This window comes from Polypterus senegalus, chromosome 10 (assembly GCF_016835505.1).
Source record: "Polypterus senegalus isolate Bchr_013 chromosome 10, ASM1683550v1, whole genome shotgun sequence".
NCBI lineage: Eukaryota > Metazoa > Chordata > Cladistia > Polypteriformes > Polypteridae > Polypterus > Polypterus senegalus.
This window is the reverse complement of record NC_053163.1, coordinates 168,476,407-168,497,655: the sequence shown is the minus strand read 5'-3', so window position 1 is coordinate 168,497,655 and position 21,249 is coordinate 168,476,407. Positions and strand designations below refer to the sequence as shown.

At 40.3% G+C, this 21,249-nt stretch overlaps 1 protein-coding gene across 1 annotated transcript in view; it reads right to left on the bottom strand.

The window, feature by feature from the left end:
- Window positions 1-21,249, bottom strand: part of snta1 (syntrophin, alpha 1) — a 73,792-nt gene that overhangs the window by 28,785 nt on the left and 23,758 nt on the right. Inside the window, exon 2 of the mRNA XM_039767373.1 lies at window positions 1,626-1,811. Within this exon, the coding sequence (XP_039623307.1) occupies window positions 1,626-1,811 (186 nt within the window). The remainder of the gene's footprint in view (window positions 1-1,625; window positions 1,812-21,249) is intronic.

Here is a 21,249-nt window from a genome sequence, read left to right as displayed (position 1 = left end):
CGGAGGGCGGAGTGCAGCACGGAAGACTGATAGCAGGGTACTGATTGATGCGGTATGGGGGGCGAGACGCGGGGGATGAGGGGTTGGATTCTATAGAGTGCAAATTTACATACCATATATACTCGTGGATATGTTCTCCCACGGATAAGTCGGGTCTTGATTTTACAATGTCAGTTGCATAAGTCGAATGCAGAAAACTCACGCTATTGGTGCAAGCGATTATGATACGCTAATGCCCACCTGAGAGAGTCACCACGGAGCACACGGCCTTTCTTTTCTATGTATTGTGCCGACGTGACCACACGGTAATACCCGAACTATTCCAAAGCGATGTTTGCACTGTTTTCGTGTTTTTTGTATCTCACACCCTCATCTACGATGGAGCGTTCGATCAGAAGAAAATATGAAGCTGTTTTTAAATTAAACGTCATTGAAGCAGCGAAAGAAATTGGTAACTGTGCTGCTGCAACAAAATTTGATGTGTCTGAGAAACTGATGAGCGAGATTGGAGGAGGCAAGAAGAAGTAAAAAACAAAAACAAATTAAGTGTTGCATTTTTTAATGGGTGTATAAGTCGGGGTCTGATTTTATGATCAATTTTTTGGGTTTGAAGACCCGACTTATACATGAGCATATACGGTAATACAAGCTGATATTAGTGAGTCCAATAGCTACAATTGAAGGAAGTTTAGTTGACTCTTCTGCACTTAGAGTTTAATGTAAAATCAATAGTCCACGATTTAGCTTACATATAATACAAATCATGTAGTTTAAACATTTTGGTCTTTATAACAAAATATTGAATGGAATTAACATTTGCTTCAGCTACTTTGTTTGATGATATAGAAGGAGCAGCTGCCGTTTTATTAACTAAAAAATTGCATGCTCGAAGCTTTCAAGTCCCTGACTGCATCTCAACTCAGCAGACAGAAAAAAAATCTTTTTTTTTATTTAGTTGGTATGATTTTGTACAGCTGCTTCCGTAAATTAAGTGATTGTGAGAAGCAGTTCATTAAATTGTTTAGTTCTCTTCATTTTAGACTTATGATTCTCCCTGATATTACACCACTGAGTTACACATAATCACCAATGCCTTTTGTCAGAAGAAGTGGGAATTGGTGAAAAATACCATCTTGCATTGTTCTAATAGGACAATATCTAAGTAATATATTTTCATTCTGCTTCATTTTTATTTTATATTATTTTAAAATACGAGTCATGTTTGTGCAGTAAGTAGTTAGTGCTGCTGCCTCATTACTCTCATGCCCACTCCCTGTCTATATGCAGTCTGCATTTTCATTTAAGTATCTATGGGGACTTTTTTTCTAGGTGATTGACTGTTCCACCCACATGCCAAAGATACGCATTTTAGGTTACCTGACAACTCCGAAATGACCCTGTGTGATTGTAAATGTGACTGTGTGTGTGTGTGAGAACAAGCTTACTACCTAGGGGTTGATTGCTACTTTGCACCCAATGCTACCAAGATATGACCCCTATGTGAACCCCCACCCAAGTAACCCTGAATTGGATTAAGAGACTTGTGAATGTTATGCAATGGTATGTAGGATAATTTCTTGTTAATTAGAATAACTCAACCTCATAATACTCATAAAATTACCCACCTTCTAAGATAACCTCTTTGCCAGTTTTCTTCAGTGCCTGCACTGCATCATCATGCGTGGCATCTCTTAGGTCGTTCCCATTTACTGAAAGGATGGCATCGCCAACATAGAGAGCTTCTGTCTGATCTGCAGCTAGGCCTTTGAAAATCTTCGAAATCAGAATGGGCATCTTGTTTTCCTTTCCACCTTGAAAGAAATGCATGTGATACAATTATAAAATAATAACCACAGAAACAACCAAAACATGTATAGATAGATAGATAGATAGATAGATAGATAGATAGATAGATAGATAGATAGATAGATAGATAGATAGATAGATAGATAGATAGATAGATAGATAGATAGATAGATAGATAGATAGATAGATAGATAGATAGATAGATAGATAGAGTTGCTTCCCCAGGGGTTCACAGCGTAGAACACCCCACTGGTTTCTTATTACTAATATTACAGCCATCTTATTTATGACTTTGTCACGTATCCCTTGCATGCAATGACTGCTTGAAGTTTGCGATTCATAGACATCAACAGGTGCTTAAGGTCTTCTCTGGTGATGCTCTGCCAAGCCTCTCGTGCAGCCATCTTCAGATCCCGCTTGTCCCCTTAAACGTATGCATCAGCATTTGGAAGGCCTACTCATTTGGGTTTAAATCGGGTGACTAGCGATCACTAGTGTATCTGCTCCATAGTACATGACTGCAGCACAAACTCCTCCTGGCCTTCTCGAATTAGCTGTTATCAGGTCACTGATGGTTCACGTCAAGAAGTGATTAGTTCATCTTACAGTAACAGCAAAGAACAAAAGCTACAAACAGTGTGGTTAAGGAGATCCACTTCCGCTTTTATTTCCAAGCATAACGTGCCACACACTTATGAGGCACCCTAAGTTAAAGTATCTACTTGCTCCTTTATGATTATGCTGTGTATTTTGACATTGCACATTATTTTTCTGATAGATAGATAGATAGATAGATAGATAGATAGATAGATAGATAGATAGATAGATAGATAGATAGATAGATAAACAAAAGCAATGAAAATAAAACCATTTTTATTGCCTTCAGCCACATAAATGGAAGCCCAATAAAAATTCCCAGCCAAACTCAAAACTACAAATTATTAAAAATTCAAATGATGCATATAACAAAGCTTTACAGAAGTGATACACAGTCGCTCCTAGTCTAAGCTATAAGGTACTATTCGCAGCAGCTTTAAGAATGAATGAATATACACAGGACACACTCAATGTGGCCCAGGTTTGGCCATTTAAGAATTTTTTTTAAGAACCTCGACTACTTCTTTCCCAGATCCTTAGACTCTGCCGTCTTTGCAGAAGTCCCTTCACTAACAGAGGAGTCTCTTTTCATATCGTGGACAGGGACCTCATTCACACCAGGAGTTGACCTTGTAACATTCACTCCAAGAGAGACCCCAATAATGAAACCTGCATCCTGGCGGACTTCTCATTCCACCCTAACACTCTCTCTCTCTCTCTCTAATTTTTCCACATTTTGCAAACTGATCCTTCCACAGGAGTCCTTTACCTTAACCCTCCATTAACATCTCTGTACGTCAAACATCTAACCTACGCAAACTTTTCCTCCATAGCTCACTTCACAGAGAAGAGCCACATTCCTCACCAGGCAACTTTGAGCTGTAATAGGAGCCGCTGTGTCACTCGCAAATACGTCACCAACAATGCCCTACTTTTGGGTCCCTCTGGTAAATTCAATATTAAACAACGGGCCTCTTGTCAGTCTAAAAATCTTATTTACTGGATATCTTGCAGGATGTGTCCAGCCATCTACATCAGTGGCTGTTTCAGGGAGAACATCTGAGCCATTAAAATCAAAGACCTTGCAAAGCATTTTGTTAAACGTGTCACATCCCCCACACTATGCGACTCTTCACTTCCACCCGGGAGGGTAAACGTTAACATTATACAAAGTTATTGTCTGTTATACCTGCATTGTTATCACTCTTTAATATTTTTTTTTTATCAGTATGCTGCTGGAGTATGTGAATTTCCCCTTGGGATTAATAAAGTATCTATCTGTCTATCTATCTATTATATAGTGCCTTTCATATCTATCTATCTATCTATCCCTTGACCATAACCACACCAGACTCTGTGTGTACTCTTTCACAGGGCTTCAAAGATACCATTCCAAGAAAAACTGAAGACGCTCATCTCATTCTCAGCTGGGGACCACATGTAGTATTTCTCCAGGTCTTCATGACAAACCAGCTTTTTAATGTCTCAGTTCATCTTCTCTAATGGCGTCCTTTCTCCTCTCGTCTGCACTTTTTTCTCCTTTCTAAAGAGTGAACCCGTGCGTACCACTTTGGTGGTATCCCCTACCCTAATCCTAACCCTAAGCAGTTTCCTGCATTTTTTTTTTTCAGTTGCACACCTGATGAAATCTGTGCAGCTAAAACGTCACGTCTTTTAGGTTCTTTCCTTTTCAGCTTGGAAATAACCTTCAACTTTTTTTTCCTGTCAGAATGATGATTCTTTCAATTAAACCATTAGACTCTAGTAATTGTGCCACCATTTTTCAATTTTAGCATTGCCACATTTTGGGCGCACCTTGAGTAACACCTCCAGACCACCAAACGCCAGTTGTTACACTTGAACACACAATACTTACTATGAGGCCGAGAGCCACTGCAGAGATTTACTGGACATTCCTGCTTCTTTTAAGAGAATGTGGTTCCCACCCTTTTCTTAAAAATGTCTGAACTAAGTTGGCACCCCCTACACAAGTAATATCAAATTTTACATTTTTGAACCACGTACAGTACTACAGGTGAACAGACTGAATTAAAAAAAATGTAATCATAAATTGATCAATTAGCTTTTATAAATCTCTACAATCTTGGAATGTGTCCCCTCTGAAGCTTAGACTCTTGATTGACGATCTGGGAGTTGGAGTATTCCACGAAGCATGAAGAGCCACGAGGAAATGGCACGCAATCAAAGATCAAAGGGTTTGGGGGATTGGAGACCCCGTGAAGCAACAAGTGCTGGTGCGCCGCGATGCAGTGAGACACAGTCGATGAGCTTTGGCCCCCGATAACACCTGCACTGCAGTTCAAACACAGACGCGGCACACAGTTAACATTTCTGCGCTACTGTCAGGACTGTCAGCAGGAGAGATGGACAGTGTGCGACCAGCAGGTGTTACACCCAATTCAGTCCCCCTTGCAACGACAAAAACAAACCTTGAAATCAGTGATATTGCACAGAAATCCATACTAGCCATCACCCTTCTCCACGGATCACTGCAAGGTCCAAACTCCATTCTCTTAAGAAAAACAAAGTTATCCGCCATTTTATGAACACTCCACCTGCGGCAAGGAACCTCCAAGAAGATGCATCTCTATAGCTCATTCACAGGTGACCATTGTGTGTGCAATGCTCCATTCTTTCCATTTCACAGAACAGGAACACCAACTAATGAATGAGCCACAAGTGACCACACACTGCAAGACACCGACTGCACTGCGATAAAGCCGGACAATGCATCTCGCTCGACTTTGGCAAATTGCGACACAGTCTTCCTCGTTGTCACACCCCCTGGTTGGGAACCTTTGTTTAAAGAAGTACAACAGAGTAGCCTAATGTTAAGGATTTACATTATTATGAATACGACTCTCAAAGAGAATCACTTTAGGTTCTTCTGCACTAATAGTCCAGACTGAATTATTTTTTTTTGTGGTGAAGAGATCAAGTATGGTAGTGTGAATGTGAACACATCAAGATAGATAGATAGATAGATAGATAGATAGATAGATAGATAGATAGATAGATAGATAGATATGAAAGGCACTATATGATAGATAGATAGATAGATAGATAGATAGATAGATAGATAGATAGATAGATAGATAGATAGATATGTGTGAAAAGCACTATATCATAGATAGATAGATAGATAGATAGATAGATAGATAGATAGATAGATAGATAGATAGATAGATAGATAGATATGTGTGAAAGGCACTATATGATAGATAGATATGTGTGAAAGGCACTATATGATAGATAGATAGATAGATAGATAGATAGATAGATAGATAGATATGTGTGAAAGGCACTATATGATAGATAGATAGATAGATAGATAGATAGATAGATAGATAGATAGATAGATAGATATGTGTGAAAGGCACTATATGATAGATAGATAGATAGATAGATAGATAGATAGATAGATAGATAGATAGATAATGTGTGAAAGGCACTATATGATAGATAGATAGATAGATAGATAGATAGATAGATAGATAGATAGATAGATAGATAGATAGATAGATAGATAGATAATATATATTATCTCATAATTAGCAGCCAGACAATCATGAGATACAAAATGAGATGAAACAACTGGTGTCCAAAGTACAAGATCTGAAAATAAAGAAAGATGAAGGTCTCAGGAATGCTGATCTGCTTAGGTCTCCAGCACTCTTAGAAAGAGCAAATCAACAATTTCTGAAATATCCGCTAATGCACCACGAGAGCAGCAACAAGCCATGAAATTAAAGAACGGGCTTAATTAACATGAATTGGCATCTCATTAAGCTGCTGGTTGGAGTGAAATTGGTTGGAGTTTGAGGCCCTCACTGAGTTGGTCTTCTGTTGGCTCCCTCACTTCACATTTCATTTCTGTTTGGGTGCCATTTAAGGAAAGAAATTAAAGAATTTGGAGGAACAATGAAGAAATTCAGGGGAACAAATCTTTAAAAAGCAATTCAAGTGAATGCACAAGAAGTTAATTAGCAGCACTAACAGGGCACTCAATAAGAAAAAGGGTTAGAATAAAAACCTACAGCCACGGTGGTCCTCCAGGCCGAGACTTGGTGACCCCTGGTCTATGGACTGTTAGTTGTAGTTGGTGCATCATATTTTTAACTTTTTACAAAGTGTTCCTCACTCAGTAATATCACTCTGCTATAGCAATCACTCGTCAATTTCAGCTTTCTCATTCTCACAACATATAAAATGTAGTGAAGTAAAGTACACAATTTCAGAGTTGCAGATTTTAATTTATGCCGCTTCATTGCTTCAAAAAAATGCCCATTACGTGAGCATGGCCAAAGTTGCTGCGCTGTCAGCTAGGCCATAAATGTCTGCCTTTGTTCCTATTTTATTTGAGCAGAATAAACTCGCTGGAAAATATCATCGTTATCTAGTGCCACATCAGTCATGGTTCAGCTGCTCTGGCAGTGTAATGCAGCTCTGCTGTTCCTGCCAGAAAGCACTTGCTAAAATAAACAAGATGGGCCTGGTCTGCTCACAGGCACAACTTTCATCTGTAGCCAATACTTACAGGAGCCACATGCCCACATTTATGGAGACACAACCCTGAAATTTCACACCACCACTTTAGCTGCCCGTTTCTATTTGGGGTCATCTGTAAGCAAGCAGGTATGTGCAGCCTGGGACACTGAAGGTCTCCCTGCAAGCTGAATGAGAGAGAATGAAAGGACACATTCAAGTAAAAGCTTCTTCAAGAAATTCATTTTGGGCCATCTGGAAGCCAGTGGATAATGACTGACTGACTGACTATTGGGAAGTGAACATTTGAAGGAATCCCATTCTGCTCCACTTGTAGGTAATCCTGTTACTTCTCTTAGCTTTTCTTATTTGTGACAACTGTAGCACAGCATGAAAATATAAAATTCTCCAGTAATGAGAAACCACATAAAATCAGCCCATCTGTGACCGTAATGCACATCACATTACCCCTCTAAACTTTTGATTTCTGTTTATTGTGGTTTTGTTATTGTCATAGTGCTCAGAACAACATGTTGTACAGCATGAGAAGATCTGGCTGGCTAGCTAACTTGTAGAAATTCTTATCAGCAAACTTCCTCATGCAAAGTATCAAATGCGCAAAAAAAAAAAAAGCAAGCACTGGGTTGCCTCCTGGGCTTACTGGTTTGCAGTGCAGTACGGTTGTTCTGGTATCAAGTCTCAGGGCTGGGCCAGTTCTGGGATTTGTGCCAGAAGCTTCCATGATCAGTCCCCTCTTCACCAACATGATGTCATATAATGGCAAATCAGAGGCTCCCATAAAGCACTTCTGGAGGAGAATTTGAGGTTAAAGAGAAAAACAAACACGCGTACTTTAAATGTTTCGATCTTTAAGATAAAAAAAGGTTAAAAGAACAAAAGTGAGGTGAAGGTACTTTAAGGCAAAAATGTGTTACTCAATCTGCAAAAAAAAAAAAAACAAAAAAAAAACCAGTTGTTCTTTCTTCATGGAGTTACTAAATGTGTAAAACGGCACAAACAAAATAAAAAAACAATTGGACAACAACAAAAGAGAGGTAAGTGTTTAAAGCAAAAGCAGAAATAATTCTAAATATCTTAAAAATGTAAAAATCATACTGCTGGGCTTTTCTAAAGGGCAGAATAAGAGAAGGGGAAAAAAGACCATCGAAATAAATGAGATCAATTATTATCACTAATTGTGAATTTAGCTGGAATAAAAAGCTGTAGCCACAGGGGGTCCTCAGGACCGAGTTTGTGAACCCACTGCTCAGTAATCATACTGACAGCTTACTACTACTTTAGGTTTTAAGCAATGGCAGCCACCAACATTTGAAAGAAACTATTTTTTCATGAATTGTTCCCTAATTTCGATCACTAGTGTATCTGCTCCATAGTACATGACTGCAGCACAAACTCCTCCTGGCCTTCTCGAATGAGCGCTTATCAGGTCACTGATTGTTCACGTCAAGAAGTGATTAGTTCATCTTACAGTAACAGCAAAGAATAAAAGCTACAAACAGTGTGGTTAAGAAGATCCACCTTCGCTTTTATTTCATAACATGCCACACACTTATGAGGCACAAGTTTGTTTTTGGGCACATTAAGTTAAAGTATCTCCTTGCTCCTTTATGATTATGCTGTGTATTTTGGCATTGCTCATTATACTTCTGGTTGCACATTAGACACACTACAATCACAAAGACTGGTATAGCAATCACACTGTATAACAGATAGGTATTTTAGCATAGTCGGCAGGATAAGATACACAGATAGGTATGAAAGGCACTATATGATAGATAGATAGATAGATAGATAGATAGATAGATAGATAGATAGATAGATAGATAGATAGATAGATAGATAGATAGATAGATGTGAAAGGCACTATATAATAGATAGATAGATAGATAGATAGATAGATAGATAGATAGATAGATAGATAGATAGATAGATAGAGTTGCTTCCCCAGGGGTTCACAGCGTAGAACACCCCACTGGTTTCTTATTACTAATATTACAGCCATCTTATTTATGACTTTGTCACGTATCCCTTGCATGCAATGACTGCTTGAAGTTTGCGATTCATAGACATCAACAGGTGCTTAAGGTCTTCTCTGGTGATGCTCTGCCAAGCCTCTCGTGCAGCCATCTTCAGATCCCGCTTGTCCCCTTAAACGTATGCATCAGCATTTGGAAGGCCTACTCATTTGGGTTTAAATCGGGTGACTAGCGATCACTAGTGTATCTGCTCCATAGTACATGACTGCAGCACAAACTCCTCCTGGCCTTCTCGAATTAGCTGTTATCAGGTCACTGATGGTTCACGTCAAGAAGTGATTAGTTTATCTTACAGTAACAGCAAAGAACAAAAGCTACAAACAGTGTGGTTAAGGAGATCCACTTCCGCTTTTATTTCCAAGCATAACGTGCCACACACTTATGAGGCACCCTAAGTTAAAGTATCTACTTGCTCCTTTATGATTATGCTGTGTATTTTGGCATTGCACATTATTCTTCCGGTTGCACGTTAGACACACTGCAATCACAAAGACTGGTATAGCAATCACAGACGCAAATCGGCAGCTTTTGTTCTGTCCACCTGATGACTAGTGCCATATATACAGGGACCCTTGTGAACTCAGTGGTATGCATACTGTATCCCCTCAAAAGAAGGAACCCACATTTCAAGTGTCTGTGTCGATAGCACATTAAACTCATTTTTATGTAGTGCACAACGACTGCTTTCTTGCAGCACTAGTTTTAGTTTAAATAATTAAGGATATATTACAACAATTACAGTAAAACAATATGCAGCAAGGGATACTGTAATATGTCAGATCTTACTTACTAAAACAGAATTTCAAGGATAAATGATAAGAGGCATATCATCACGTTTCATTCATTTTAATCCCAAAACAGTCTTTTGAGAAAAAATCGCTTCTGGAAGTCTCAGTGACGGTCTCTTTAGATCTGGTTTAATTCTCTTCTTCATCCTAAGAGGATACAGCGAAGACAATACCTAAACTTGTTTCCAGCTGGTAAACCAAGCAAAGCAGTTTCATCCCGGGGAAATGTAATGAAAGAACGATTTGTTTCTGTGGGGCACCCTACTCGAGGCTATAATGGCCGCATTCTCTCCTCTCTCTCTCGCTCTCTGTCTGTCTCCCGGGCTGCCTCCAGTTCAACTTGCATCCCACAAGCATTCTTCTTCAAACAGGACGGCTGTTCGCAACGCTCGGTAAAAAGCGGTCAAGAAGATTTTAACCCTGCAGAGGCCATGCCAAGTTTCTAATCAATGGCTTCCCACTGGAATACATTTCTCAAAGCTTGCCTAAGTGTACTTTGCCAAACTGCTTTTTGATAACAGTTAGGGAAGAATTCGTTTCTGCACCTTAGGCCTGCGGAAAACAACCGACAAACAAAAAAAAAGCAAAACATAAGCATAGAGAACTTCCTGCAGTGTTCGTGTAGTTTCCATCTCACACATCCAGCTCTGAGTCATTAGGAAGTTTGATGTGATGGTAGCTCATCACTGACATCCTGACTTAATCTGGCCTAAAAGAAAACGTCGACTCTGATCTTGATTGAAAACAAAATTGTGTCTGTAGAGAAGCATGGCTTGAAAAGTGAGTTCTTGGTATGGTAGAAAGATAGTTGGCACCGCTGCCTTTCAACCTCAAGAACACATTTAGCTGTTCCTACTCCTTAAGAAATGAATTACATTAACGGGACCAGCATTACTACAACCATGATAACACCAAGGTAGTAAATCTGCATAAATTAAATCGTACGTCAGTTTGTTTGTTCACCAATCACACAAAAATGACAGAACCCGTTTCGTGTGTTGCCATTCGTTCAACTTAAAATACACTCAATATGGCATATCGTGGAGCAACCCAAAACCCAACAGTGACGCAGGGACTACAATTCCCATCAGGCAGCAGGAGTGTGCTGGGGTTGATAGGAGGACACCATCATCAGCGTGCACCACCGTTTGCACTGGTTAAAGCAGGGTCTCATCTAAGACCACAGTAAAAAGCATTTCCTTCTCAATATCTGGATAACAATCTTTTGTCTTAAGATGTCTGTTTGTGCCATCGTGGCTTGTGTTTAGCCATGTTGAACTTCCAAATAACGTTTTTTCTCCATTATATTTGCTTTCTAAACTTTACCTATTACACAAACATACTGTACTAGTTTGAAAAAAAAAGTTGATAGATGTCCATCACAAAATATTTGGAAAAATTATAAAAAGAAAAAAATCACCAAAGTACGCAATTCAAACTAAAATGTACTATTTATAAAATCTAAATTTATATATAAACATCTATGTGTGGAAGTGTGTGTGTCTGTCTGTCTGCCCGGCTCGGAAGTGAGAGGTGGAGTCGGGGTAAGAAACAGAAACTCGCTTAGCCGCTAAAACAGAAGCAAGGTGAGCACATCTGCAGAGCGGTATCCCTTTAACTTTTCCTCCAAGCGATGCAAGCATGTCGGCAAAACGAAACCTCTGAAGAAACACAAAGTCGCGTAGCCGCTAATACACAAGCAAGGCCAGCACGTCAGCAAAACCAAACCTCCATACGAGAGGGACGCCCAGAGTAGTTCCTTTCAATTACCTGACCTCTCGACATTTCAATAGCGCTTAGGACCCCGGGCTTTTTACAGCACGGGCTTACACAACTAGTGCTTAATATAAACAACGACATGAATAAAGGGCAATCGACAGGGATGATTCTCCTTCTTCTACCCACTTCTGTCCTTGACAGCTCGGTCCTGCACCTCCCCACCAGTCAGACCCTTTTCCTTCAGATCTTCCTTGACTTTATCCATCCACCTCCACTTTGGCCTCCCTTACTGTCTCTTCCTCTATACCTTCATTCCCATCACTCTTTTTCCCCACATCTTCATTGTCTCTCCTCATCACATTTCCATACAACTTCCACCTGCTTTCCGGGTACTTTCTTAGATTTTTCTCCCACTTTTGTTGTACCTCTGGTTGTCCGATTTCTTTTTGTAACTCCACACAACGTTCTCGTTTCTGCCACATCCACTTTCTTCTCTGGTGCTCCGTTTACTGCCCATGTCTCAGAGCCATATGGTCTTTAAAAACCTTAAGCTTCAGCTCTGTTCTTTTCATGAACTGTTTACACTCTTTAATGAACCTACATCTGTTATACGAGGGCTGTTCGATTATAAACAGGCCTTGTCAGGCTCTGTTCTTATAATATTATAATAATGTTCTTATATTCTGTAAGTGCCTTGAACATGGGAAAGGCTCTATATAAATAAAATGTATTATTAACTAGTGCAAGGTAGGCCTGACTCATTGGACAAACACACACATATGGACTTGTCGTTAGTAGTGCTGGCTGCTCTTTCCCTTCTTCCTGTCCGTTGTAATCCACATGTCGGAGCAGAAGGTACGCAGTAGTGGTGCTCAGTGCGTTATTATTCAATTTGTGACAAATGAAGGAGTCATCCCATCTCAGATGTACATTGTAAATTTTGGGGACGAGTGTGTCTCTGTCTCTCTCTCTCTCTCTGTCTCTCTGTCTGTCTGGAGTGTGTGATCGGTGCAAGTCATTCAGAGAGAGACGGTCATCTCTTCGGTCCACGTAAGGAATTTTTAGGAGGGTCAAGTCGAATGAGGAGGTTGCCGACGCTGAGCAAGGGAGGGGTCAACATGCAGTCAAGAGACTTCTACTCTTTTAGGATTAAGAAGCTTCCAGAGCACTGGAACAGGTGGATTGCAGTGGCAGGAGACTACGCAGAAAAACAGCGCGCAAGTCGTTTCATTGTATTCAATAAATAAAGCATGGCTCAGAAACTCCTGGTTATATTTGAACGGCCCTCGTATAACAGCCACACTGTGATACAATCAGTTGACCCGAGGTCACACAGGTGGAGACTTAATGAGGAAGACAAGTGTAGACATACGAAAGCGAGGTGAGAGGGTGCTACACTTTGTTGAAGAGAAACTGACTGAAAAAAAGGAGCGGGAAGCAACGAATGAGCAGATGTGGAGATGTTTTGTGTTAATGGAGTCCAGCAGAAATGCCAAAAAAGAAGATGTAAAAAGAAGTCGAGGTGACTAATGAACAGTTCTGATCTATCAAAGTTAGCATTACAGCTGTCACGCATACGCGGCAGACGATCGCCTTCCAGGCTCTCCTAAGGTATGTGGTACCACCTCAGGACAAAAAGGGGGCACTGCCATTAACAGTCTTGTCTCCTTTTTCCCGTCGCAACACCAAGAAACTGCCGCTCGAGGGTAACAGAGCCAACAAGCCACCCCCCCTTCTGCTCCGGCCGATACGAAAGGCAGACTTCACCAGAAGGTGGCATCTCATTTGGACCCGAAAGCCAAAATATCAGGAATGACGCCAGGCCAGTTATTCCCAGAAACATCATTAGAGGGCAATAAGTGGGTATTGCCTGCTTTTGTTTGCTTAGCGCCATCATGGACCTGTCAAGTTCACTTTTGATTTTGTTTGATATTAAACAGGTTTTACCCAGTTGGCAACCAAACTTTTTTGGGACTCGCTCTGCCCGGCAAAGCATACAATATCCCCTTTAATTCACCCCCAGATTTGTCGCTGCCAACAATGTTTCATGACTGCTGTGAAATCCTAACAACGCAAGCAGGGACTACTGTAGAGATGAGAGTCACAGAGTGACCATTAATTATGTTACCATCTCCAAACACGTCATCCAAAAAAAGTTCCGTTTGTTTTTCTGCCATGCTTCATATTTTGTGCCTGCTGTGCATTTAATGGGTTGAAATCTACTGCCCAACCCACAGAGCTACCGTCACTGGCAGCAACCAAGACCCAGAGCTAGAAAGCAAACAGATTAAAGTAATGCAACAATGCTGTCAGAAGTAAGAAGGGTATCAGTAACCCGAGCTGGCAAATAAAATCAAAATCCGAGGGAGGTATGAAGTCACAAGACAGACTCAAAGTTACATTTCAAATCAGGCAGGAATGTTATGAGAAACCGGTGACAAAAAATAAATGACAAAGGTCAAAATACTAGAAGTACGGAAATGAGTCGCACAGCCTCAAAGAGTTTAGCAGCTCAGTATTTACACTACAAATTGTGCGGTGTGTCTAACTGTATGTGACAAATAGAATTCATCTGATTAAACAAGAATGGATTGAGAAAGCAATATTTAAAATATCCAAAAAATACCAAGCAGCTCATTGTAAAAAGAAATATAAATGCTACCTGAATAAGGAAAACCTCACTGTGACTCTGACAGCCGAGTCAGTAGCTTTCTTTTCTTTGTTTTGAATTTTCTTGCTTTTTAGTCATTCTGGTGTGTGTTCGGGCTGTAGTGTATGCATATGTGAGAATATACTGTGTGTATATATATATATATATATATATATATATATATATATATATATATATATATATATATATATAGTGGTGAGCGGCCGGGTCCCATGCCTGGACGGGACGCCCCTTCTGCTTATGTTCCGAGGGAGCAGCCATGGGCTCCTCAGTATCTCCCTCAGGACTCTTGGTGGCAGCCTCCCTGGTTGACGATGGTGCCTCAGTTTCCCGCAGGGTTCCATGGGAGATGGAGTTCTCCACTACCCCGTGGGGATCTAGGGTGGCCGCCAGGGGGGGCGCGACATGGGCCCCTGAGCCCAGCCGGACTAATCTTCAGCCCCACCCGGGAGTGCAATTGGAAACAGGTGATCAAGCACCTGGAGCACTTCCAGGTGGGCCATAAAAGGAACCAGCAGCCACCACTCAGGGCCAGAATCGGGAGGAAGAGAACGAGGTTGCCTGGAAGGAGTGGTGGTGCCAGAGGAAGAGTGTGGTCTGTGAGTTGTGCTTCTGGGACTGTGTTGTGGCTGGAGGGTTCACGGGGAGAACGTGCCTTCCAGCTGAAGAAGAAAAATAAAAGTTTTGTTTTCATTTTACAAGTGGCTCTGTGTGAGTCTGTGCCAGATTGGGTGCTATACAGCGTCCTCAATCACTATATATATATATATATATATATATATATATATATATATATATATATATATATATATATATATATATTGTCACACACGTGCGCATGGGAGGCAGCTAAAGGGCTTAAGTGAAGGCAGTTCGGAGGCATGCCGGGGTGTGGCAGAGTACACTGACTCTTTTTCTCCCTTGCCTGTAGACCATTCCCGGGGGATTCCACCTGGCTCTCCTGACATCACTTCCGGGACCGAGCCAATGGAAGTCGACCACACCAGCTCCAGTCCCTCTGATGTCACGTCTGGCTTTGATCCAATGGTGGAAGACCACGTGCTTGATCCATATGACCTCACTTCCTGTCTTCCCCTTTAAAACCTGCCCCTTTCCCCTTTTTCCTCAGTCTTGTTGTGGACTCAGTTGTATGCACTTCAGTGCTGATTATTTTGCTGAAACGACTTTTGCAGCCAGGATACCACATTACACGGGTGGCTGCCCCAAACCTTTATCTGTCCATGTCTCGTTCTTGTGACAATACATACTGTATATAGTGAAAGTTCAGCTCCCATGCATAGACAGACAGACACCAGATGTCCAAAACACACACACGTGTAATAATCTTCTGTAATATACAGCACCACTCAAACCAGACAAATACTCTGTTCCTTCTTTCTTTCTCTCTTCTTCTCCTTCTGCCACCCTCACTCCTCCTACTCACACAAGCTGTGTCCTCTTCCACTCAACTCCGGCTCAACTAATGGAGTGTGGCGGCCCCTTTTATAATGCCCCAGATGCTTCATGACACTGTTTCAGCAGCACTTTCAGGTGTGTCAGAGGTGCTGCAATCCAACACTCTATAATCCTCTGGGCGCCCCGTGGCGGTGTCCTACATGTGAACCAGGGCAGCTGCCCTCTCGTGGCCCGGATGAGGTATTGTCTCTCTCCTGGCCCTTCCAGGCGTCCCGGCTGGGTAGGGTCCCCAGCAATTCGCCACAATATATACATACATACACACATACATATACACAGGGTGGGCAAAGTAGGTTTACAGTCATGAGTTTGAGAAATACAGAGTTTATTAATTATTATATTACTGATTTGTATTATTTATCTTCATCTTATTATTATTATTATAATTAGATAGATAGATAGATAGATAGATAGATAGATAGATAGATAGATAGATAGATACTTTATTAATTTATTAATTATTATAAGTGGAGTGTGCTTCAGTGTAGCAAGTAGACTACGAAAATGTGTGAATAATGAAAAGGCCGGTAATTTGAGCACTTCGAGATTGTGTAGGCATTGTGACATTCTTTTGAGTTAATAAAGCTGTTGTAATAATCATAACCCGCATTTCTTTTTCCATTCGAACTGCAAACCTACTTTTACCTGGCCCTGTACATATTTATTTACATACCTATTTATGTTTTTATTTATTTAAAGAGCTTCTGTAAAAAGCAAAATTTTACATGGGGGACAAATAAAGTTCTATTTATCTATTAGTGCCTTTTACATGCATCTATCGATCTAAATGGTGAGGGGAGTTGGTCTCAGAATTACATTTTTCATCTCAAAAATGTATTATAAGCACTTTCATCTTAAAATGGTATGTGGAAAGTTTCAAAAAATCGTATCGCATATTGCAACAGCTTCTAAAAAATGAGATTTTTGAAGACGGCATCGAGTATACAAAGCCCAATGATGCAAAAGATTAAGGAAAATTAAGGAGGGGAATTTGTGGTGCTAACAGACAACCTCGGAATAATGAGGTGGTGGTAATTTAAAGTTGTTTTATTTATTTTTTGTGTGTTTGCTTGCAGTGGGTTTCCAATTTTATGATTGATACGGGATTACAACGATCACCTTCCACAGGTATGGTTCAAGATAGAGTATATTACATTAGATAGAACTTAATTTGTCTCTGGGGTAATTTTGGCATATTATATAATAATTTTATCTTTTACAATTGTATATTGGTATATTACAATTTTACAAAAAACACCGTGGATGTGTACCTGAAGTACAGAGAATAAAACTTCAGGACTTCCACGATTACATCCTAGGCCTTGCCAATCTTTTTTTTTTGGCAGGGCAGGTGGTCTGATTAACCCCTTGTTGCCTAAATTTATTTACAATTATTTCATAAAAGAAATTATTTGTGTTTTTGCTGTCAAGCAGATGAATATAGCACACAAGCAAACAATAAGCTGGTACGTGTTTTTATCTTAGTACAACCTACCTCAAATTTGGACAATTTCTCGAAAATAGCAGCCAAAATCCATGTGCACGGCCACACCAACACTTCGCTTCCATCAGGCAGATGTAGTTTCCACTATGACTGCTAGATGGCGTGACTGGCACTTCCAATACGATCCTTGGTGCGTATCGAATATGCATGAACTGGCATTGGCGGGATACATATGCCACCTCGGAGATGCATTCAGGCCGGAAATGATTTCACAACAATCGTCTACAAGGGGTTAAAGACATTGATATCGAGCAGTGTTTTCCAACCTCGGTCCTGGACCCAACCCCCCCCGCACGTGGCTGCAGGTTTTTGTTCCCACCAGCTTCTGTTTTTAATTGAACTCCTGGGCTAATTAAGTGATGTGTTATTTCCCAAGTTCTGTGTTTTGGGAACAATATAGAAATTAGAAAACTTAAGTTTGATAAAAAAAAATATATATAATGCAGTTATATGGGAATAAAGTATGTTTTTCTTTTTAACAATATTTTCACCTTGATTTTTAGTCAATTTCTCTAGGTGTTCTAATTGTTTAATTAATCCATTATTTACTAATTAGTGGGTCTGATGCTAAGGTAGTTGCAACCTTTGATTATTCCGTGTTGTTTGCCTGGGTGTCTGCTCTGCTCGTTTTTAATTGTCATTAAATAAGATACACTGAAGAGGAAAAACTGCACAGAGAAAATGGCAAAATAAAATGAAATCAAATCAACGAAAGAGGGGTAAGTATTTAAATCTATAGCAAAAATAGAATTATTTCTAAATGTCTTATAAATGTAAAAATCACGCTGCTGTGCATTTCTGAATGTAGAATAATCCCAGCTAATGAAATGAGATCAGGGTTATCAGGTGTCATCACCGATTATGAATCTGGTTGGAACAAAAACCTGCAGTCACAGGGGGTCCCCAGGGCCGAGATTGGGAAACACTGCTATAGATCGTGTTAGATAAAGCTATGTCTGCTACATTTCAAGTATTTTGATAGAAAAATAAGAAAATAAGCAGAAGAAATGTACATTATTTATCAATTTATTTATCGATTGACTGGCTCTATTATTTGCCCTGGGGTAGTGTATCTTTAGTTTTTTATGTTTCTGCTGCTGTGTCCATCTTAATTTCCCATTGGGATTCATAAAGATTATCTAATCTAACCTAACCTAATCTAATTTGTAAAAAGCTTGTTTCCACACCAGACTGTTAAAAAGAAACTGAGAGTGAATTTCTTATAGGTTTAGTGTTCATTTTCTTAGATTTTCCTGATGAACATGTGCAGAAACATTACTGGCTGAGGTTAGTATTTGACTGGGGGTATTCCCTGCAACACAAACACAGTAGTGCCGCACGTTCTAAAACATGCAAGCGCCAGCTGTTCAAAGAAAACAGAAAGGCATGTGAAAAAATGCTGCCATCAGCCCCTGCCATGTGAAGGGAGCAATTAAAATAAATAAATAAATAAATAAAAGGCCAGTCGTGGTGTCCTCACAAGGAACAGCTGGTTTTGTTTACATTCTTCGAACGACAATGAAAGTAGAGCTTTAAACAAAGTACTGCACGAAAAAAAAATACAAAAAATCACTGGCAGCTTAAACTTCAACCGATTCTAACAATTGTCTTTGACAGACGTGTGGACGCCAGGAATCATAAATGGCAAATTTTCACTCCAAAGGTATATACTGTAGGACAGTGTCTCCCAAACTCTGTCCTGTGGCCCCCCCTGTGCCTGCAGGTTTTTGTTCCCACCAGCTTCTGTTTTCAATTGGACTCCTGGGCTAATTAAGTGATGTGTTATTTCCCAAGTTCTGTGTTTTGGGAACAATATAGAAATTAGAAAACTAAGTTTGGTAAATTATATATATATATAAAAAATGTACCAAGCAGGAATAATGTATGTTTTTCTTGTTAACAATATTTTCATCTTGATTTTCATTCTACCAGATCTAATTATGCAGATCCAGATCGTCTGGATGACTTTGATTCATGTGAGGACGATTCCAGTTCGGCACGAAGACGATTCTTCATGTCGTCAGTTCGCACACTTCTCGATGGTCCGGGATTTTTTGGGTGATTTTCTATGTGATAAACTTAATAAGTTATAACGCAATGATTAATTAGATCTAGACCACCCTATACTTTTCTAGCTGCTCTAACTGTTTAATTAATCCATTATTTACTAATTAGTGGGTCTGACACTAAAGTAGTTACAGCCATTGATTACTGTGTGTTGTTTGCCTGGGTGTCTGCTCTGCTCATTTTTAATAGTCATTAATAAGATACAACGAAGGGGAAAAACTGCACAGAGAAAGGACAAAATAAAATGAAATCGACCAAAGAGAGTTAAGCATTTAAATCAATAGCAAAAGCAGAAATCTTTCTAAATGTCTTATAAATGTAAAAATCACGCTGCTGTGCGTTTCTGAATGTAGAATGAAAGAACAATAATAGCAGCTAATGAAATGAGCTCAGTGCTATCAGGTGTTGTCACTGATTAGGAATCTGGTTGGAACAAAAACCTGCAGCCACAGTGTGCCCCCCGGACCGAGGTTGGGAAACACTCGTGTAGAGGATCCAGAACCCGACTTACCGAATATGGGCTTAGTAAGACTACTTTGGCTGCAGGTTACCACTTCCAGAATGTGAATAATGTTGGCGCCAAAACAGAAGTTGTTGTTGTGTCTTATTTTGGATCTTCATCTTAGATTAGATTTATTAATCCCATGGGGAAATTTAAATGCAGTCGGCAGCAGAAATGTAAAAAAAAATAAGAATAAAGGACAGATAACACAACCAATCAACCGATCAATAAATAAAAAACAAACTTATCAGGTACATCGGGTGGAAGCTTTGAATTGCCTGATAATTCATCGTTTGGCTGTTTAATTTAATTTTAGGCCTTTAAAAACCAAACATGCCTCTACACATACAGTATAATCTGAGGCACACAGCTCATACCAGCAAACCCAACATTTGGCTGTAATGTCTGAAAAAAGGACCGGTTTGTGTGGAACATTTTCCCATCTGGATAAGCTCTTGTTTCCAACTATCCAAATGAAGTGTCAGACCACCAAAAGGAAAAGTGAGCAGACATGGCGGGCTTCTGTCAGCTCCTAGGGCTATAAATGTTTAGCAGCCTCCACTGATAACATGGAAAGACCACACAGGCGCCATCTGACAACAGGACTGCAAAAGCCTCAATGGTGGACTCGTACTATATTTTGGAAAAGACATTATGTGTATCTTATTTTTCATCTGCCCTTTTTATCAAATGTTGCATTTCCTTTATAGTTACATAAATAAGTGGGCAAGCTCAATTAAAATTACACAAATGTAACTAAAGTTCATCACCCGTTCCAGCTGTCATGACACATCCCAAAAGTCACGAACGACGCATCAGTCAGCTGACACCACAACTCTGATTTATTATTTGTTTAAAGTACAACCCCGAAAACTTGGAGACTCGCTTCAAAAGTCCTAAAAGTCGGTTTCATACTACATTGCTTACATTCTCAGGCAAATGAGATCTTCCAAAATTAGCCACTTTACTACTTCAAAACACGTGGTGGACTTGCACCCTGTCCAGGGTTTGTTCGTGCCTTGCACCCTAGGCCAGCTGGGATCGCCTCCAGCCCATAGCCCGACCCTGCTCTGAATGAAGTGGGCTAGCCAATGACCTGACTGTTTCGAAACCTAGTCATGTGACGTGCATGCCATAACAACAGATTTCAAACTGTTTAAATTACAATATCACGTTAGCCTTTACCAACTGAGATATGGCAGGCTAACACTGTGGATCAATAAAATAAAAAACTGCTAAAAACCCAGTTTTGTAATGTTATCTTCTCATAGGGCGGCACGGTGGCGCAGTGTTAGCGCTGCTGCCTCGCAGTAATGAGACCAGGGGTTCTTTTTCCGGGTCCTCCCTGCGTGGAGTTTGCATGTTCTCCCCGTGTCCCCCACAGTCCAAAGACATGCAGGTTAGGTGTATTGGTGGTCCTAAATTGTCCCTAGTGTGTGTGCTTGGTGTGTGGGTGTGGGTGCCCTGTGGTGGGCTGATGCCCTGCCCGGGATTTGTTTCTCCTTGTGCCCTGTACTGGCTGGGATTGGCTCCAGCAGACCCCGTGACCCTGTGTT